The sequence below is a fragment of the Natator depressus genome, chromosome 3, assembly GCF_965152275.1.
Source record: "Natator depressus isolate rNatDep1 chromosome 3, rNatDep2.hap1, whole genome shotgun sequence".
NCBI lineage: Eukaryota > Metazoa > Chordata > Testudines > Cheloniidae > Natator > Natator depressus.
Genome location: NC_134236.1, coordinates 110,921,754 through 110,944,076, shown reverse-complemented (window position 1 = coordinate 110,944,076; position 22,323 = coordinate 110,921,754). Strand labels below are relative to the sequence as shown.

The 22,323-nt window shown below is 43.5% G+C and overlaps 1 protein-coding gene across 2 annotated transcripts in view; it reads left to right on the top strand.

Annotated features, from left to right (window-relative positions):
* SHPRH (SNF2 histone linker PHD RING helicase) overlaps positions 1 to 22,323 on the top strand; it is a 141,069-nt gene that overhangs the window by 53,211 nt on the left and 65,535 nt on the right. For both annotated transcript variants that reach the window (XM_074948563.1, XM_074948562.1), the window contains exons 11-16: positions 947 to 1,025; positions 1,625 to 1,788; positions 1,874 to 2,130; positions 6,574 to 6,695; positions 11,454 to 11,542; positions 13,810 to 13,902. In XM_074948563.1, coding sequence (XP_074804664.1) covers positions 947 to 1,025; positions 1,625 to 1,788; positions 1,874 to 2,130; positions 6,574 to 6,695; positions 11,454 to 11,542; positions 13,810 to 13,902 — 804 coding nt within the window. The remainder of the gene's footprint in view (positions 1 to 946; positions 1,026 to 1,624; positions 1,789 to 1,873; positions 2,131 to 6,573; positions 6,696 to 11,453; positions 11,543 to 13,809; positions 13,903 to 22,323) is intronic.

Here is a 22,323-nt window from a genome sequence, read left to right as displayed (position 1 = left end):
AAGTGTGTATCACTTCCACTTTCCCAAACGATTATTTAACATCCATATGGCAAATACATCAATTGCTTACATGTAAAAGTAATGTCAGGGAAGTATTTAATGTAATTTTAGTTGTCTTCTAATGGTAGTTACAGCTAGAAACAAAGAGGAGAGCCAGGACCATATTTACAGCAAACTCTGTCTGGAACATGCAAGGATTATAGAGGTAGCAATCTGAGACCTGTTGCTCTGGATCAGTTCCTTTCTTTTACGTGTAAGCAGATACTGTAGTTACCACACATGTAGGGAAATCTGTGTGTGGAACCAAAGTTCTTACTTCTCTTACTGTACTAATGACCCTGATGTTTCTCTTCATCAGCCGAGGCACAATATCTTCTTTCCCATCCTTTATTATTATTTAATGAAAAAACTGTCTGTCTCTTACCTGTCAATCAAAAATATTGCTCTCCACAGGCAACTTAGGTGAGTAGCACAGTTGCCAACTTTCAGATGGTAAATAAGCATCCTGACTTTCACAGTAAGCCAAAAATCAAGCTAATCCCATTTCAAAACAAGGCTAAAACAAGTCAATCCCTAAGAACCCCAACATTCTATGTGACTAGATCCCCCCCGGTGTGCAGTCTGGGACTGTGGTGGGCCCACTGTGCACCCTGATTCTCTTCCCCCCCATTTGCCCCCCCTTGCTCCTGCTTGCCGGGAGCCAATCAAAAAAAAAAAAGCAACAAGCTACAAGCCAAAAACTAGCCAACAAGCAACTCACAAGCCAATTAAGCAAAAACAAGCCCAATTTCAGCCTTTTTTTCATGGGTTTGGCATATCTGGTGAATCGTGTTTTGCAAGGCTGACAAATACAATCATGGTTCTTCAGAGTGAGTGAGCTTTTTCTTGGCTCTTGCGGTCTTTTCGTGTTTTTCTACTTATTGCTATTCCTGTCTTCTCTCATTAGGCTGCAGAAATGGCACTCCGTTTGAGTGGAATCAATCGTTGGTGTGTCAGTGGCACTCCTGTGCAGCGAGGATTAGAAGGTAAGCTTTGTGTAGTAGTGTAGTCTGCATGGGTTTTTTTCCCTAATGAATTGGGGCTCCAGGAAAGACAACTAAACTTGCCAATTTTGATATTCCTATTCTAGATTCCTGCAGTAGATATTTTGTATTCCTAGAGAAGAATGCTTATAGTTTGTAAGTCTTAATTGATTTCCTTTGTCATAATATTAAGACGCTATTGAAGGAGTGAAACTCTACTGAATTACAGCCACTGCTGGGGTGGTAGGCAATAAGCAATTGGTGCATTGCAGGTTGCAAAATAATGATGGAGAGCAGTATATTTTTTTTTTTTTTTGTAACAAGATCCTAGGGAAAACTAACTCTTATGGAAAGTGTCATACAATCTTTAAAGTTATACAGAACAGACAGGACCTTGATATTTAAGGTCTCAGCTGAAAGACCACAGCACATAGTAAATTGTATGGAGCTTCATCTGTTTTCTGTAGAAGAGTGATGAACTGAGTCTGCTTCTGCGGTTTAAGCACTTAGGTATTTCAAACCTGGTGACATTATTTTACTGTGTGCTATTTTAGAATGCCACACCAAAAAAAATTTCTACAGTAATCTTCTTCTTTTGTCAGATCTATATGGCCTAGTGCTTTTTCTTGGAGTTGATCCTTACTGGGTCAAACATTGGTGGGATCAGCTTCTGTATCGACCTTACTGTAGGAAAAATCCTCAGCCTCTCTACAACCTAATTGCCAACATAATGTGGAGATCAGCAAAGAAGGACGTGATTGATCAAGTAAATATGGACTTTAAAAAAATTGCATGTAAATAGCACTTTCAACAAAAACATTTTTATGTATTTATTTTATTTTACTTTGCAGATTCAGATTCCCCCTCAGACAGAAGATGTGCACTGGCTTCACTTTTCTCCTGTGGAGAGACACTTTTATCATCGTCAACATGAAGTGTGCTGCCAAGATGCACTAGCAAAACTCAGGAAGATTTCTGATTGGACTCTTAAACTTAGCAGCTTGGACAGGAGGACGGTCACTTCTATTCTGTACCCTTTGCTGCGGCTGAGGCAGGCCTGCTGTCATCCACAAGCTGTTCGTGGGGAATTCTTGCCATTGCAGAAAAGGTGAATTTTACCACTGCTTAAATTGAGTGCTGAGGGCTTGATCCTACACTCATTGAAATCAATGGCAAAGCTCCCATTGAACTTAATGGTATGGGATCAGGGGCCAATGTTGCTATAGTAAGTCAAAAATTATAGCTGCCAGTTGAGCCACTTTGCAGCTATGCTGCATCAGGCATGATCTTACCTGATGTCAGAAGCTGAGAAGGATGCAATAAGGTGGTTATTCCTACTAATTCCTAGGTGCCTGAGAAAGCGGTTTTGATTGTTCTGTATTTGGCACTCTTCCAGGGACTGACCTTTTACTATGATGACGAGAGGCACTATACTGATGGAGTTACCATATTTATGATGGGATACAAAACTGAGATCCTAAATTCAGTGGAATTTATTTTGTCTTCAGTGTTTGCTGACAAACATTGCGCTAGAGCATGAGCACTTGAAAAATGAAACTGACTAGGAAAAAACAAGAGAGCCTATTTAGCCTGCAGGCTTCATTGTCTAAAAGAAGAGTTATTCACAAGGTGAATAAGCAGCACAATATAGGTTTTTTTTAAACATTGTTTTAAATAAACTGTTAATAAAGAACTTTTGTGTTTTTAAAATAAATTTAGGGCTAGACTTTCAAAATCTCTTTACAAGTGTGCACACAAAAGTATGCAGAGATCTTTCTCTCCCCTCACATGCAACCCATAAGGCAGAGGTGGGCAAACTATGGCCCGCAGGCCACATCCGTCCTGCCCAGCCCTTGAGCTCCCCTGCCGGGGAGGCTAGTCCGGCCCCTCCCTTGCTGTCTCCCCTCCCCCGCAGTTATAGTGCCGAGCGAGCAGCGCTCTGGGCTGCGGGGCTGCATGCTCCTGGAGGGCAGCGCGGCAGCGTGTCTGGCTCCGGCCGGGTGGTGCAGCTGCCAGACATTCTACTCTGAGCGGAATGGTAAGGGGGCCAGGGCTGGGGGCCAGTCAGGGGATGGGGAGCAGGGGGTGGTTGGATAGGTGTGGGAGTCCTGGGGGGCGTGTCAGGGGGTGGCTGGATGGGGCGGAGGTTCTGGGGGGGCGTTCAGGGGATGGGAAACGGGGGGGTTGGAAAGGTGTGGGAGTCCCGGGGGGCCTGTCAGACAGCGGGGGTGTGGATAGGGGTCGGGGCAGTCAGAGGACAGGGAGCAGGGGGGTTGGATAGAGGGTGGGATCCCCGGGGGGGCAGTTAGGGGCCGGGGGTCCTGGGAGGGGGCGGTCGGGGACAAGGAGCAGGGGGGATTGGATGGGTTGGGGATTCTGGGGGGGGCAGCCAGGGGGCGGGAAGTGGAGGTGTCGGGTAGTGGGCGGGGCCAGGCTGTTTTGGGGGCCCAACCTTCCCTACCCAGCCCTCCATACAGTTTTGCAACCCCAATGTGGCCCTTGGGCCAAAAAGTTTGCCCACCCCTGCCATAAGGCCATCACTGCACCAGCCCTGTCTTTAGCCAAAAACGGTTTAATACTGCTCCTTTTGGAGCAAGTGAGTGCTGTTCTTTTGGCTAGCAACAGTGAGTTGCTAGAGAGAAAGGTATGGGTGCATAATCCTATGCCAGGGACTGAGAGCACTGGCTTTTCTGCATTTTTTTTTTTTTTAAGCTCTTGCTGCCACTTTCTGCAGGAAAGAATCAAGCTTGGCCCTTAAAGAAGCTTTCTGCAGGAAAGAATCAAGCTTGGCCCTTAATGTGAATGTATTTCTGCTGTTTTCAACCACCTTTTCTTTTGTTCCTCTCTGCTCTCTTCACGCCTTTCCTGTGTGTCTATCCCTCTGTGTCCTTAGTCCCTCCTCTCTCTCCTGGCAGGGCACCTTCAGTGTAGAATTATGTTTGTGCTGTTGTGCAATAGCTATAGCAGCAGACAATCTGTTGTAGGGTTTTCCTGCCTGATAGTTTTAAAGCTGTGGAAGCATGGGTGGAACATGAGAAATACCAGTACTCCCCCAATCCATAGTAAGTTACTGTTTGAGTACTGCTGAACATTCCAATGATGTACAAGTGCAGCATGCAAGCCATGCTGCTGAGTGCACCAGGAATATCCTAGCACTCCATTGATTTCAGTGAAATGTTGATGAGTGACAGCAGCATAGCAATTGCAGTGGAAGACAAGCAATAAAAGATGAACCCCCAGTAAACACACTGTAAGAAAAGACAGTTTGGAGATACTGTTTATATATTTTCTTGTGAACAAGTGCTGTCTGTAGCAATGGACCATTCCCAGAACATGCAGAAGATTTGGCTTATGGCTTCCTTTATTTGCATGTGAATAAACAAGAATTCAGTGCCAGGTATTGTGGTGAATAGGAGAATTGGACTGAAACAAGGAAACTGACGCCTGGAGTGTGTTCTATGAGAGTGTTAATTTTCTCATCTAGTAAAGGCAGTGAGTAAGGCTGTCTAGCCATTCCTAAACAGGATACTTTTTAGGTTTTCCTAGAATTTAAACTGAATCAGGAACTTCTCTTGAAATTGATTTTTAGCCTCAGATTGTTCAAAGTAAATGAATTAAGGGCTTGTCTACACTTAAAATGCTACAGCGGCACAGCTGTAGCACTTCAGTATAGATGCTACCCGTCGGTGTAGGTAATCCACCTCCCCGAGAGGTAGTAGCTAGGTTGATGGCAGAATTCTTCTGTTGATCTCGTGCTGTCTACATGGGGACTTAGGTTGGCTTAACTACGCAGCTCAGGGGTGTAGATTTTTCAAACCCTGACCAACATAATTAAACCAACCTAATTTTCTAGTGTAGGCCAGGCCTTACAAATTATGAAACTATGTGCTATTTTTGTTTTGCTTTTAGAAATTTTTCACTCTGCATGCTTAGGAAGATGAAAGATTAATAGCACTGGCTAGAGCTAAGCAGAATGAGAGCAGCAGGTGCTGTGCATATTTTCCAATACAACTGAGAAATGTAGATCAGTATAAACTGCAGTTTTAAATCAATAGCACCTCCATCTCCCATGCTGGAATGGCAGCAGGAGCATTGAAACTTTAGATAGCAGGAGCAAAGGTAAGGGGAAACCTTACTGCAGGCGTAATCAATTACTTTTTGTCAAGGTCCTAATTTCTTGGTCAAGGTATAGTCAAGGTCCAGACTCCAGAGAAGAAAATAATTTAAAAAACCCCCAATAAGTATGATAATAAGTAAATAAAAAGATTTCAGGTCTGTTCAAAAGCATCTGGTGGTCTGAATTTGGGCTGTGGTCCCCCTATTGACTACCTCTGCCGTAGTAGGTACTGCAGTTTTGCTGGGAGGGGAAGATGGGGCCCAGCCAATGCGGCTTCTCCCTACCTTCACGTCCTGGATCCAAACTGTGCAGGGGTGACTCCCGCGTCCCTCTAGGACACGAGGAACAATTCCAGGGCGGAGCCAGCCCCGGGAACCAGAATCAGGCACAGAAGCAGCCTTAGCAGGGACTGTTGGACACTAATGTGATGGTGCTGATTTCTACCATTTTTACTCTGGTCAGTCTCTTCTCATGCTGATTGCTTGTCTGCTTCAATCCACTCCTGCCCGAACTCTTCATCTCAGCCTGACCCCAGTGGCCCTTCATGGTCCCTTCATTCTTCCTTCCCTCTTTCTTCTCCTACCCTCTCCCTTTCACCGCTCTCCTTCCCTTTTTCTTTCTATTTAAGTAATCTCCTGCCAAACCCCACTCAGAGAATTAAAAAAAATTAAAGGAAGGAAAGCATAGTGTAACTAATGTGACATTTGTCAACCATCGCTCTGTTTACTCGCTTGTATTGTTATATCTCCTTTCCCCTGTACTTTGTCTTGTCTATTTAGATTTGCTCATGGACTATTATTTATTCTTTGTACAACCCTAACACAATGGGATCCCTTTTTCATTTGGCTCTTATGTATATCAGCAATACAAATAATAATACTTAAAGGAGAGAGACCGGTTACAATGTGGAAAGATCTCTTTACAACAATACATACTCTCAGGCCTTGAGAGTCTGGTGGAGCTGTCATGTTGCTGAAGTAATGCATTGGTCCCGGAGGGAAGGTGCTTTTAAAAATAGATTGTATAGCTCTTTCTCTACAAGAATGGCCTGTACTTCCTTGTCTCTGGAGGAACGATGCTGTGTTGTTGCAGTGTAGAGACTTGGACATAGTGGCGCTGAATGAAGGAATGGGAGAAATTCCTGGCACTGGAGTTCTGACAGGTCTACTTTTCCCAAGTCTCCACAGAGTGGGGGAGTTCATTCCTATACTCTTGACATGCACTCTCGGTTAGATGAGTGATTGGGGCACAGCCCGTAACTAGATGTGTGCAGATGCTACAGCTGAAAGAGTGACTGCTAAAACTAAGTCATGTCACTATATTGTCCTTGAGAATATTTATCATGTGGCAAACATATGTTTGCATAATATGACCTTTCATGCAAGTGTAGCGTCTGTTTTCTTTCAAATTTGATCCATTAGATCTTTATTTCAGCACAATGACCATGGAGGAGCTACTAACTTCACTGCAGAAGAAATGTCGCACTGAATGTGAGGAAGCCCATCGACAACTGGTGTGTGCTCTCAATGGTTTAGCTGGTATCCATATCATTAAAGGTAAAAGCATACTGCTCACTATGTTAATTTACTCTGTCTGATGGGCGAGTCATGAGGTTAGCTATCATCATGGCAAAATGGCAGGTCCATTGATTTCAGGGAAAAGTGCATTATGCAGTCACAGAAAACGAACAGCATATAGGCAGCAGCTGAAATGCTAACAAATTTCTCTGAGCTGACAGGGAAGAAAGAGGTGCAGTATATTGGGAACTACATCACAGCACTTTCTATTTTTTAAATTTTGTAACGTTCTTTCTATGTTCACTTTCTAAAGTCTAATCAAGAGAGGATAAAAGCAACAAATCTAGCTTGATTCTGCTATCACAGTGGTGTAATTCAAGTGTAAATCCATTGACGTCCATTGAGTTGCACTAGTGTAAAACTGGAGCAGATGAGGTGAATTAGCACCATTATTTTCTCCCTTTTGTTAGGGCTATGACAGTGGCTACTGTGACAGATACAATGGACACTTGGAATATCCAAAGATTCTTGTATCAACTTTGTAAAAGTTATGTGCATCTTTCTGGGGTAGGGATTATATTATGGATTCTTGGGGGAACTAAAGGGTTTCCTGGAGTAATTAAAATCACTAGATGGTGATCAGTGCAAATCCCATGGCAGATAACCAGTCTGGAGAAGCCTCACCCCTGTGGAAAATTGCATAAACTGGTTTGATCTGGTTCAAAAATATATGGTTTTGGGTTCCTTGTTTGTCAGTACATTGACAACCTTGAAGCAGGGAGAGAGGTCACACTCTCCTGATCCAAGAATGGACATGAGACTGTGAGCCAGAGGGACAGGCCCTGTGATAGTACATGCCAGGGTCTCCATGTGGAAGATGGGTGACAAGCTAAGACTTCATATAAGTTGTTTGTTGTTTGAGATGTTTTCTCTATAATGCTTTTGTTGTGAATAAATAATACTTTGCTTTATGAAGGCTGGCTGGTCACAGGTTAACCCTGTCATTGCCCCAGAAAGAATAGGACTGCAAGTGCTGAACTAAAGTCAGACTTGCTGAGGTGATCGGAATGAATTGCAGGGACGATCGTTGCCTAAATACCCAGCCTAGAGAGGGTGTCACAGGACTCTCTCCTGAGAAGGGTGATGATGGCTAGAGGCCGGAGATCTAAGAGGGGTGAGAAGAGGTCAGAGATGCAGTTACCTCTGGAACTGTGACAGCTACATCAAAGGTTTTGTGCAGGTAATAGAACTGCAAACACATAGCTAGCAAAGAGTGGCACAATGCTGGAAGTATGTGTGGTGCTTAATTTATCAGAAACATTTTTTGTCCTTTGCACATTCATTCCAGTCACTAAACTTTGCTCCTTTTATTTAATGGTCAGTGAAATCTTTGGCCTCTTCCCTAGAATATTATGACATTATACAGTATTTTAAACATTTTAGTAAAATGTGGTATTGAGGCTTTTTGTCTCTCATAAAGTGAAATTGCATTTCAGTTTCAATATCATATAACATATGGATGCTTTTGCAATATTGTTTTTAAGTTGTAATAGATTTTAATGGCATCAATAGCAAGGATTGATACTGCCATTTGAAGTTGAAGGTACAAAAGATAACCAATTTGGTAGCAATGATGACAACACTTTCCGCCCCCATGTCTGGAGCAATTGCTGTGTACACGGAGAATGTAGGAAATACAAGAAGTCATTATGTTGTTGCCATTGCAAACACTGTTTAGTTGAAGGAATATTAGCATATAAATGGCAGTGTAGATTCCAGTTGAATCAGTGTGGGGGTTCTGTGAGTTCTAATCAGAAATCTGAAAAATGAAGCAAGGAGAAATAATTATGTGAACCTCTTACCAAGCAGCATAATTTACTTGGATGCTTAGTTCTAAATGTTCACAGCAAAAGTACAGCTTGTTTTTTGTTTTTTTTTTGCCAAGTGATCCTTGTTAAAACTAATGAGTTGTGTGGAATTACACCCCCCCCCTTTGTTTTAAAAATGAGTACTAATACTATAACTATCTTATGAATAAATCTTATGAATAAGGATAAGAATAAATTTTGTTCCTTTCCTTCCCAATTGCACCTATTAATCGGATGTGGTCCTGGTGATTACCAGTGAACCCCTAAGCGTATAGTGAAGTGTACTATGTTTTGTAGCACCTAGTAGTTCAGATAAATCAAATCACATCAAGTCATTTTTAGTTAAGCTGCATTAATTTCAACGGTCTCTTCAGTTTACCTGTTCAGTTCTTCTTCTTTCAATAAAGCTTTTACTAGACCAGTGGCTCTCAACCTTTCCAGACTACTGTATCCCTTCAGGAGTCTGATTTGTCTTGTGTACACCCAAGTTTCATCTAATTTAAAAACTACTTGCTTTCAAAATCAGACATAAAAATACAAAGTGTTACAGCACACTATTACTGAAAAATTGCTTACTTTCTCATTTTTACCATGTAATTATAAAATAAATCAACTTGAATATAAATATTCTACTTACATTTCAGTGTATAAAATATAGAGCAGTATAAACAAGTCATTGTCTGTATGAAATTTTAGTTTATGCTGATTTCACTAGTGCTTGTTATGTAGCCTCTTGTAAAACTAAGTAAATATCTAGATGAGTTGATGTACCCCCTGGAAGACCTCTGCGTACCCCCAGGGGTATTCGTACCCCTGGTTGAGAACCTCTGTACTAGACAACTTCCCCACCCTGTAACTTGCCACCACTTTTTTTCAAGATATTTGGAACTAGAAAAGGGCTTTCACCATTATCTTACTGTCCACCCTTAAATTTTTATGTCCCATGGACCACCACACTCATTCAAAAGTTTCCCCAGACTATTAATTTGGTTACCTATCTTCTGTTTGTTGTTGGAGGAGAAGAAAGTATACGTAATTGTGGTTTTTATGATTTACAAATGTAGCTTCAAGTTAATATTGGTTAATTTCTTCCTCAAGGTGCATATGGCCACTTAAACTATAGTTCCACTCTTAAAAGTGATTGTGAAAATGGCACAAGAGGGGGTGAATAATGGATTTTTTGGTTTAGTGATAATTCTGAAAACCGACAATGAAATTTTTTGGCAAATCAAAATAATGTAGTGCGTCGAAATAAAACATTGTGACTGTGGGAATTTTGACAAAAGCAGAGGACTAGATTCACAAAAAGGTCAGTGGGGAGAATGGGGGGAGCTTGTAGTAGGAGGTGGCTTCCTTTAAAATCTTTAGCCCAGTGGTTAGGGAACTCATCTGGGATGCAGGAAACATGAGTTCAACTCCTCCCTCTGCTTTATGTGAAGAAGGGATTTGAACATGGGTCTCCTATATTGTAGGAGAATTCTCTAGCCATTGGGCTATGGGACATTGTGGTATGTGTCTTTCTCAATCTCTCCTGTTGAAGCTGTTCCACTTTTTATAAATAATTATTAGCCATTGGAGCAGAGCCATTGAAACTGAGTCTCCCACTTCGTTGGTGAGTGTCCTAATCACCAGGCTATAGAATCATTCTCATTCTTTCCCTGCCCCAGTGACTATTCATTGTTATTGGTACTGGTGATTCATAGTCGTGAATTGGCAAATTCTGCATTTAGTTGCACCAGTGCAGTGAGTGTTGTAACAGATGGGTTTGTATTAGGGCTGAATTTGAAGTTTGAAAATATGACCTGTAGAATTCTGCTTGACTCTGAAATCATCATGAGTTTTCAGGTTTGACAGTTGCGAAAACCATGTTTAACTTGGAAACTGAGACTGTTTGCTCTGGAAGTCACTGAGAAACAACAAACATGGTACCCCACAATGCCATTCTTAGACTTACTTTTCAGAGTAGAACTCCACTATGTTGAGTAAAACATTCTTCTTCAATTGGTGTTTTAAAATAGGCAATTTACAAAACCAGAAAAATCAGCAAGTAAATATTAGATGGTTCCTCTGAAGGCATCTTACATATGTTATAGATCAGGGGTGGGCAAACTTTTTGGCCCAAGGGCCACATCTGGGTATGGAAATTGTATGGCGGACCATGAATGCTAATGAAATTGGTTGTTGGGGTGAGGGCTCCGTCTGGGGGTGTGGACTCTGGAGTGGGGCCAAAATGAGGAGTTCAGGGTGCAGGAGGGGGCTCTGGACTGAGGCAGGGGGTTGGGATGCAGGGTGGGGAAGAGGGGAGGGCTCTGGGGTCGGGCTGGGGATGAGGGGTTGGGAGTGTAAGAGGGTGGGCTGGGACTGAGGGTTTCGGCTGGTGGGAGGGGGATCAGGGCTGGGGCACGGGGATGGGGCATGGGCGGGGTCAGGGGTGCAGGCTCCTGGCAGCACTTCAAGTAGCTCCCAGAAACAGCAGCATGTCCCCCCTCCAGCTCCTGTGGAGATGCTCCAGCTCCTGCCAGATGGCTCTGTGCACCGCCCTGTCTGCAGGCACCACTCCACAGCTCCCATTGGCCGTGGTTCCTGGCCAATGGGAGCTGTGGGGGCAGCGCTTGGGGCGGGGGTACTGTGTGGAGCCCCTTGGCTGCCCCTACACATAGGAGCTGGAGGGGGGCATGCTGCTGCTTCTGGGAGCAGTGCGGAGTGGGGCAAGCCCCTGACCCCGCTCCGCGGCTGGAGCGCCAGAGTGAGGCAAGCCCAGGACCCTGCTCCCCAGTGGGAGCTCGAGGACTGGATTAAAACATCTGGAGGGCCAGATGCGGCCCCCAGGCCATAGTTTGACCACCTCTGTTATAGATGATAGCCATTTGTGGCCATTTGGAGATAGAAATCACGTTGCGTTGGTTCTAAGTGGATTTGAATTCTTCAGATGAATATGCATTGGCAGCAGACCTGTACAGAGAGGTGTTGCGTTCCTCTGAAGAGCACAAAGAAAAGCTCAAAACAGATTCGCTGCAAGTGAGTATGAATTTAAATTCACAGGCATTTTTAAAATAGACGTGTCAACGTGTACTTGACTGTTCTTGTATCACAGTTAAATTTCTTATGCAGCTATTTCTCATAGGGGCTTGCCAAAGGGACACTGTTAACTTGTTCTGTCTTCAAATGTAACATACTGTAAACCAGTAGTTTTCAAACTGCGGGTCGGGACCCAGTACCGGGTCACGGAATGTAAGGCACTGGGTCACGGCGGCTCTAATCAGCACAGCTGACCAGGCTGGCTAAGGCAGGCTAGTTCCTACCTGTTCTGACACCACACTGCACTCTGGAAGCAGCCAGCAGCAGGTCTGGCTCCTAGGTGGCGGGACCACAGAACTCCATGCACTGCCCCCACACCGAGCCCTGGCTCCGCTGCGGGGGGGCAGTGCCGGTGGGCAAGAGCCGCTTGGAGCCACTTGCGCACCTCTGCTTAGGAGCTGGAGCTGGACCTGCTGCTGGCCGCTTCCGGGGTGCAGCGCGGTCCGCAGTGCCAGGACAGGCAGGAAGCCTGCCTTAGCACCCCTGCTGCACCGCTGACCAGGAGTCACCCAAAGTAACCTCGCGCCCCAACCCCGTACGCCAACTCCCTGCCCCAGCCCTGAGCCCCTCCCACACCCTAAACCCCTCATCCCCAGCTCCATTGAGTCATGAGCATCAACAATTTTCTTCAACTGGATCGTCCCCCCCACCCCAAAAAAAAAGTTTGAAAACCACTGCTCTAAACATTGTGTTCTATGACAAGTCCATGGAACTACAGATTTCTTGTTTAAAGCTACTATAGTGCAACACAAAATTTGTATAAGGCCTTGCCTCTAATTTTTAGTGATGCACCAAAAAACAATGTGAGCTCTGCCTGCTGGTCTACAATAGAATTTAACAAGCTGTAATCTTGGAGTCTTGCATATCACTGCTAACATCAGTGGTATTAGAATACAGACAGAGAAATAGACAAAAGGCAGCTGTGATGGTTCCTGGAGAAGTATAAATGGAACCAAGCCAAATTGTAATATCACAAGAAATTATACCTCTAAGAGCATTATAAGACAAGAAAGAATAAAAAACTATTGACAGTATCCCTTTAGGAAACTATATTTATATTGTGTGAATAACCAGCAACTGCAGATGATATTTTATATTTAAAGAACATGTTCAACAAGGTAAATTTGGACCAACTTTCTTTTGTCTTACAGCAGAAGCATGTTTATGTATTATGTCATGATAATGACAACTCAGAAGTGAGCTACTTGCCTGTTGGTTCTCTTACCACTTACGGCCACCAAGGGAAATGAAATATTATTTCAAGTCATTGTCCTCCATTGGGGTTCTCTAACACAGAACTTTTCACCAGCGTGGAGTTGCTTTGGTCATGTTTATTGCACCCAGTGTTATATCTTTGTTTTGTCAATTCAAGCGCGATCTACCTCTCATTAATCATATCTGTACCAGTATATCAAACTGCCTCTGTTGATGTCTGAGTATCTCTCACTATATCAATTCCCTGCCATTGCAGGAACCTTGGGCAGTGGTGCACCTTTGTCCATCTTGTGCCACACAATAGTTTGGTCACCTGAAGATTGTAATACTTTGGTCTAATTCTGGTTGCTGGGCTTGTTTGGGTGGTATTTAGTGGCCTGTGTTACAAAGGAGGTCAGAGTAAATGATCTGATGGTCTCTTGTGGCCTTAAACTCTGACTTTAATATAACAATAATGATGTTAATGAAACTATACTACAGTAACTTAAGAAAAATGGCAGAAGCTGCTCAGAGTTTATAATTTTTTTCCCGCTTTTCTGAAGTTTGTCTATTTTTGGGACATATAAACAACTTCTTTCCATATTTAGTTTTTAAAAATAATTTATAAAAGAATAAATTTTAAGATAAAAGCCTTGCATCTCACGAGGGCTTTAAGGGGAACAGCTGTGATCCAGTATATAGAGTACAAAGCAGAGAATCAAAGACCTGGGTTCTTTTTTAGACTTTCTCACTGATTTGCTGTGAGATCTTGGGGGAGTCAGGTAACCTAGTTCTCCCATTTTTGCTCTCTGTAAGCGGGGATAATAATAGTTACCCACCTTCATAAGGTACTTTACGATTCACAGAGGAAAGCCCTACCTTTAAATGAAATATTTATTATTATTCTCATAAGTAGCCTTGTTCTGGGATTCCACTAATGATTTCATTGTTGCTGTACCAGATAATACAGTATATTGTGTTTCATGATAATTGTTGCTTTTCTCTATGTGAAGAGACTTCATTCTACACACAACCTGATGGAACTACTGACAGCAAAGCATCCAGGGATACCACCAACCTTGCGTGATGGCAGACTTGAGGAAGAGGTGATTGTTCGTTTTGGTGTAAATGTATTTTAAAGAACAATATGATTTGCAGATTGTACTTTTTTAAAGACTGTAACCATCTTTTTCTATTATTTTATGTCAAAAGAAGGGGAAAAAAATCGTCAGGCCAAGTGCTCCAGGATAAGCCTCCAGCCATGTTACTCATTCAGTCAGATGCAGTTGTACTGACAGAAGGGAAAATGTCCAATTGCTGCTATTCTGAATGTGTGCTGATCTTTGCTATGTTATGATTATGTGTTTTGAGGAAACTTTAAACATTGATCACTAGAATTATGATCTTACAAGTGTTTACGTATGAATAGTCTCATAGTCAATAAGGCTAGTCGTGTAAAATTAAGTACCTCTCATAAGCGTTTTCAGGACTGGGTCAAATAGTGTAGTATATAAAGAGGGTGTCAGAGGAGAAGGAATAAGTATTAGCCACCTCATGGACCAAACTATGGAAAGTACCTGTATTTGAAGTTTACAAAGCGGTCTGTTGAATGTTGTGTGACAAATGATAGTCAACTTCTCAATTCACAGATATCTAGTGATCTCTGAACATGTTTTCACCAAGGGTTTTACTGGATTCTCCATTACTGATCACTTTTAAATTGTATGTTTTTCTAAAAGATATGCTCTAGGAATTATTTTGGGGAAGTTCTATGGCCTTTGCTATACAGTAGGTCAAACTTGATCACAATCATAGAAATGTATGACTTGAAGGGATCTCGATAGGTCACCCATTCCCCTGCACTGAGGCAGGACCAAGTATTATCTAGGCCATCCCTGTCAGGTGTGTGTTCAACCTGTAGTTAAAAACCTCCACAGATGGAGATTCCACAACCTCCCTAGGCAATTTGTTCCAGAGCTTAACTACTCTTACAGTTACGAAGTTTTTCCTAATCTCTAACCTAAATCTCCCTTGCTGCAATGTAAGCCTATTACTTCTGTCCTCAGAGAATAAGGAACACAATTTATCACCCTTCTCTTTATAACAGCCTTTTACATACTTGAAGACTGTTATCATGTCCCCCCACTCATATTTTCTAGACCTTTAATCGTTTTGTTGCTCTCCTCCGGACTTTCTACATTTTGTCCACATCTTTTCTGAAGTGTGGTGACCAGAACTGGACACAGTACTCCAACTGAAGTCTCTTTTTGGTGCTGAGTAGAGTGGAAGAATTATTTCTTGTGTCTTTCTACAACACTCCTACTAATACATCCCAGAATGATGTTTGCTTTAGTTGCAACAGTATTACATTGTTGACTCATATTTAGTTTGTGATTCATTATGACCCCCAGATTCCTTTATGCAGTATTCCTTCCTAGGCAGTCATTTCCCAATTTCTATTTGTGCAACTGATTATTCCTTGCTAAGTATAGTTCTTTACATTTGTCCTTATTGAATTTCATCCTATTTACTTCAGACCATGTTTCCAGTTTGTCAAGATCATTCTGAATTCTAATTCTGTCTCCAAAGCACTTGCAACCCCTCCCAGATTGGTATCATCCACAGACTTTATAAGTGTACTCTCTATACCATTATCCAAATAATTCATGATAATATTGAATAGAACCAGCTCCAGGACAGATCCCTGCGGGACCTCTCTTGATAGGCTTTTGCAGCGTGACTGTGAACCATTGATAACTACTCAGAGTATGGTTTTCCAATCAGTTGTGCATCCACCTTATTGTAGATTCATCTGGGCTATATCTCTCTAGTTTGCATATGAGAAGGTCATGTGACACAGTATCAAAAGCTTTACTAAATTGAAATATATCACATCTACTGCTTCTGCCCTATCCAATGGTCCCTTATGGCCTTAGAGTATGTGGAGTGTCCCTCTGCTAAATTTCATGTACAATAAACACACTTTGCTGCCTTAAACCTTTTCTTCTCTGTCTAGTAGCGTAAGCTGGTGGGTGATTTCATCAGTGAGGGAAAGGAAATAAATTTCCAAGCATCAGGGGTTGTCTATACTGTGCATTAGTCCTCACCAAAGGTGTGTAAGTTCTAGTGCACTCAAATATGTTGTGCACTAATTGGCTTATGTGAAATAGGACTCCAGAGAACTTTTAGTGCATGCCAGCAGGGTCCACACTTCAGTTAGTGTGCAACATGCTAGTGTGTATTAGAATCTCCGTTCCTCTGGTGTGGACTACTACACTGTATAGACAAGCCCTTAGTCTCTTTAATATCCTTTCTGAAGCCCAGTGTCTTCCATGGTTCTGGATGTCTGAGCTATTCTTCTCTCTCTGCAGCTTTATGGAGGTGGATCAATGTTTGGCTCCACACACTCTGGCCACGCCCCCTCCACTCTCACTTGCCAACAGATTTCCTGCTGCCCCCATGGCAGCAGACTGGAGCAGTTTCTGTTGCTTCCATCCTTACTTTGCAATTTGAGCTTTTTCTGTCCAGCTTTTGGGCAATGAGGAGAAGTGTTACTCCTCCTCCCTAGGTCAGGTAATCCCTCGGGGGTTTAATCCACCCTGAGCCTCTGCTCCCTGCTTGCTCCTCTTTCCCTTCCAGACATGGCAGAGCAGCCAAGAAAGCACAGGGCTAAATCCAAGCAGTGCTCTATCCGTGAAGCACCTTCCCAGGTTCCGTAAATGTTGAGTAGTACCCAGCCAACTGACCCTAACTCTGTTAGGTTCTGGGTCTATGAGTCAGATAGGCAGTTGTGGTCCTCAACTCCAGTCTGGGAAAAATGGACCAAGAACCCCAGTGCAGAGCAGGGAGAGGCTCTAAACATGAGGAGGATCCCAGGGGACCTAGTGCAGAACAATGAGGGGAGCCTTGTGGGTCCTGAGTGCCCTGGGGAAAGAAGCAGGATCCTCCCTCCCAAGCCAACCAGGAGGACTCAGACAATGAGTTCCCCACTCCCACCAATAAGGGGACCCAGCGAGAGAGGATTCGGAGTCAAACCTCTGAAGAGGACTCCAGGAAGGTAAGCAACAAAAGGCCTTACAAAGCTGCAACAGTTTCTGTGTTCCCAAAGCCTGCATAAAAAGGTTAAAAATCCAAAAAGGAAAAAAAGAAAGAGGAAAAAATACACAAAATCCAGGAGATGAGTTTTCTGACTCCTCTTCCTCCCCCTCCTCCACTTAGGAAGGTGAGCTGTTCGGATCTGAATCCCAACGGAATGCAGGGAGGGGGAAATGTAGCAAAAGGGTGTTTTTTGGTTTTGTCGTGTTCCCCCCCCCCCCCCCCCCCGAAATTTCACGCAACAACATTGTTTCCATGATTCAAATCCAACCTGAGCAGGCTCCTGAGAGTAAGCCTCAGAACAAATTTCTCTCCACAAAATCATCCCCCGAGGTTGCAATACCCCATTATTCCTTCTTCAAGGAAGTGAGTAGGGATGATGAAACAATCCCGATGCAGGCAAGCACATTAATAGGAGCGATCGTAGGTTCTGTAACATTCAAAAACCAAAGGGGTCTATTACTGACATACCGAGAGTGGATACCGCTGTAGTGTCCCTCCAGTGATATGGTTATTCCCTCAGAGGGGGAGTTGTACGAGAAGAACCACTAATAAACATGGATAGAAAGATGGAGGCCACTCTCAAAAAGGATTTTGAAGCTTCAGACACCCTTTGAGCACCCCGGGCAGCTACCTGCTTTGCAAAAGCATTTCTTTCCTGGTTGGAAATCTCAATGCCCTTAAGGACAGAGATCACCCGACTTTGGTTCCATTTTAAAGCAGGTGTCCCTGCCCTCGGTGGAGGCACTGAGATTCTCAGACTGAGCCATGACTTCCAGCTCAATAGCCTGGCACCACCTATGGCTGTTTCCATGGAAGGTGGACACTCACTTTGAACAGGTTCTATGCTTGGCTGAGTTTAGAGGCTCCATCCTTTTTGGAGAAAAGCTGGAGAAGGTGGTGGTTGATGCAGCAAAATCCAGACAGTCTCTCCCTGCCCCACTAAGTGCTCCCAGGAGAGAGTACAGACCAGCTTTCAGATAGAGGCACTCCTTTCGCTCACCATTCTCATGGAGGTACTAGCAAAAGTACAACAGATTCTCCAAGGGAAAACTGTGAAATCGAGGTCCCGGATGGGAAGTCTAGAGGGACTTTAACCCTCCCTCTCTTCCCCAGATTTACTTCATGAAAAAGATCATATCTGCCTTTGCCCAGAACTGCCGCTAGGGGGCAGAATTTCCCATTTCCTAGAGGAATGGCTTCCACTGACCAGACAAATGGGTCAGGGAGACAGCCACAGATACTCCCTCGAGCTAGGGGCTCTGTCCTATCTTTTCTTTATCCAGTCATGCAGCTCCAATGACCCTATAAACCACAATCTAATCCAGAACCAAGGATCTCGTCGTCTTGTTATAGGAATGATAGTGTGTGTAATTTCAGAAGAAAGGATGTCTAGGCTCTACTCCATGTTTTTCATTGTCTGGAAATGCATGAGGGTTATCAGAGCCATTCTAAACGTAAAGCGGTTCAACAAGTGGATGAAGAAAACTAAGTTTCAGATGGAGATCCTGACCTCTACGGAGTCATCCCTATCCCAGGGGGACTTCTTGACTTCAGTAGATCCAGTGGATGCATATCCCCATTAGATGGTGCCACTGCAGACTTCTGAGGTTCGCTGACAGCAGGAAACATTATCAGTACTTGAACACTACCATTTTGCCTGTCCTTGGCCTCCAGAGTTTTTACAATGATATTGGTAATGATAAACAGCCATACACAGGTTGCAGGGAACTCAGCTGTATCCTTTCCTGGATGACCATTCTGATTAGAGCTCCATCTTGATCACCAGTGCACAGGGCCATGTCTCAGACATTGTGTCTCCCCCAGGCGCACAGCTTCATTATCAATGCCAAGAAAGATTTCCTGGTTCCATCCATCTGGGGGCAAAAATACACATCTCAGTAACAAGGATCTACCCATCATTAGAAAGGTTTCAGAAAATCCAGGAATTTATCATCTTGTTCCAGAGTCACAGGAGAGCTGCCATAGCATTATGCTTCCAACTGCTAGGACTCCTGGTTTTGTGCATAAGGATCATTCCATGCATAAGAAGTCTTCAAGCCTTGATTCTCAGGGTGTAGGACCACTCCCCAGAATATGTGAAAGATCAAGTACAGATTCTGACAGAGGTGTTCAGTCCACAAACAGTGTCCACAAAGGCACGTCTCCTTCCATATCCTTTAGTCTTCACAACTGATGACAATCTGGAGGGCTGGGGAGTTCACTTGAAGACCTAAACAACCCAGGGTATCTGGAGCCAGTAGGAAAAAGCTGAGAGCAGTCAAGTTAGCTTTGCAAAGGTTCCAGCTCACCGTAAGGGGGAACCATGTCCTGGGTCAGTCAGATAATACAACTACAATTGCATATTTAAACAACAAAGGGGAAACAAGGAGACTGATGCTACACATGGAAGCACTGGAAATAATGAGGTCAGCAGAACAGTTCCTCCTTTCCCTCAGAGTGTTCTACGTCGGGGATCTGATCCAAAAGGCAGGCTGTTCAGCAGGCATAGGGTCAACAACTCCGAGTGGTGCCTGAATCAAAAGGTTTTTGATCTCCTCATTCAAACATTCAGCCTCCTTTTGACCGACTTAGGGATTATAGTGGACGAGAAGCTGGATATGAGTCAACAGTGTGCTCTTGTTGCCAAGAAGGCCAATGGCATTTTGGGATGTATAAGTAGGGGCATTGCCGGCAGATTGAGGGACGTGATCGTTCCCTTCTGCTCAACATTGGTGAGGCCTCATCTGGAGTACTGTCTCCAGTTTTGGGCTTCACTCTACAAGAATGTGGAAAAACTGAAAAGCGTCCAGCAGAGGGCACCAAAAATGATTAGGGGACTGGAACACATGATTTATGAGGCGAGGCTGAGGGAACTGGGATTATTTGGTCTGCAGAAGAGAAGCGTGAGGAGGGATTTGATAGCTGCTTTCAACTACCTGAAAGGGGATTCCAAAGAGGATGGATCTAGACTGTTCTCAGTGGTAGCAGATGACAGAACGAGGAGTAATGGTCTCAAGTTGCAGTGGGGGAGGTTTAGGTTGGATATTAGGAAAAACTTTTTCACTAGGAGGGTGGTGAAGCACTGGAATGCGTTACCTAGGGAGGTGGTGAAATCTCTTTCCTTTGAGGTTTTTAAGGTCAGGCTTGATAAAGCCCTGGCTGGGATGATTTATTTGGGGATTGGTCTTGCTTTGAGCAGGGGGTTGGACTAGCTTACCTCCTGAGGTCCCTTCCAATGCTGATATTCTATGATTCTATGACTTGTTTGCAAATCACATGAACACAAAGATGCCAAAATATTTCACAAGGGAGGCAAACCCCAGAACCAGGGGACAGATGCCTTGTTGTACAGTTGGCTATTGGGGAAGATGGTCTCAAAAATAAGATGAGAACAGAAGGTGGTAATTCCTTATTGGCCAACACCTTGGTTCTCAGACCTGATAGACCTAAAACCAGAACCCCCACTCTAGTTCCCATTGAGACCAGACGTCCTCTTTTTTTTTTTTCAACTAACAGTTTCAATTTACAGCCTGGCTGTTGAGACGGAAGTGTGGTCTCAGTCTGTCCTTCAGAGTCATCAAGACATTGTTTTCGTTTAGGAGGAAATCGATTAATAAAAGCATACTTCTCTAATTAGTCCAGATTCTACAACTGGTGCCAAGAGCACAATGCAAATCCCAGAGATCTTGGCATTCCAGACATTTTTGGGTTTTCTCCAAGAAGGCATAGACAGTACCATTGCTCTTCAGGTGTCTGCTCTTAGTAACATGCTATTCGTGGGGTCTTTGGGTTCCATGGCAGACAATCCACAGATTCCTTTGAGCTGTCCAGCTAGTCAAACCAGTGGTCAGGTCACTCTTTCTAAAATGGGACCTACCACTAGTATGGAGGGCTGTGACAAGCTATGACTTCAGTGTCAGCTGCTTTTATCCATTCAGGCTTGTTTCTTAGTAGCTGTCTTGCCCACAAGGTAAGTTTCAGAGCCTTATTTATACAAGAGCCTGACTTCATGTTGTATGAGGACAAGGTGATGCTCAGAACGCTAGAATCCTTTCTTCCTAAGGTGAATTCCTCTTTCAACACTTCCCAAAAGGTTGTGCTTCCTTCCTATTGTCCCAAATCATAACACCAAACTGAAAAGGTGTTTTACATCTTAAGATGTCTGAAGAGTATTGAAAATCTACAGAATGCATGAGAAGATTGGGCTCCCTATTCATGTCCTTCCATGGACATAGAGCTTCCAAATCCTCTATCACTTTGTGGATTAGACTGTGTATTGTGGAAGCTTACAAATCATTAGAGGTTCCTGTCTCAGAAGGGATCAAGGTGTGCTACATGAGATCCTTAGCAATTTCATGGGTGGAACGAGCAAGTGTGTCCACTTCAGAAACTTGCAAAGTGGCCACTTGGTCTACATTTAATACCTTCATTAGTCGCTGTAAGATGGATCTATCTTCTGCAAAGACCTCCTTTGGCAGGAAGGGGCTGCAGGAGGTAGTCCAGAAATAATATTGACCTTTGACTGAGCTCATGAAAGGGGGGCGGGGGGGCTTCTTATCGATTTGAATTCTGTTTTCACAACACTTTCTCTGTCTGATCACTTCTTGCTACTTCCTGGACATCCAGAATTGTGGGAGATTCTGGGTTGCAGAATGGAAATTTCTTACCAATAATTTCCTCTCTGTAAGTAGCATCTACCACAATTCTATCCACCCTAGATGGCTCATGAGCCAAGGGTCAAATATCAAGTGGAATTGTTACGATAGGACAGTTTTTTCCCTTGGTCTAATGTACATAGTTGTTACATTGTCTCTGGAATATTTTGTTAGTGAAATTATGCAAGTTTTACAGTTTGGGAATAACTCATCTGGTGGTAAGCAGGAGAAAAGGGAGTATGGCAAGAGTATGCAGAGCCAAAATGCTGATCTGCCTCTGTGAAGCTATGGTGAGAGGAGAGCAGCCCAGATATCCAGAATTATGGGAGTTGTTACTGGCAGAAAGAAAATTCTGAAAGAAATTTTCCATTCATTTGTGGAGAATACAACAAGCCACAAACTATCATAAAACAAAAACAAATCAACTGAAAAGCACTGGGCAGTAATTCCAGTAGGCTTTCCCTGCTTTAGCCAGCTGAGAAGGGAGTGGACATATCTTTCCCCTTAGATATCCTTTGGTGCAAATTCCCCTTATTTCTGTACTTTGCCCTGACCAAACATGAGAGGCAGGGACCTGTGAACCTTTTACAGACTGCATCCCCTTTACCTTGTCACAATTGCCATGGTTTGCTGGAATGTTCAATAAGTGCATGCATATGTAATTTTGTATGCATATCTCTTGTGTGTGTTTCTCTAGTGTTGCATTGAATGGGATGCTTTTTTCCGCAGCGAGTTAAAGTAGTGATGGAGATTAAAGTAGTTTCGCCATTATTT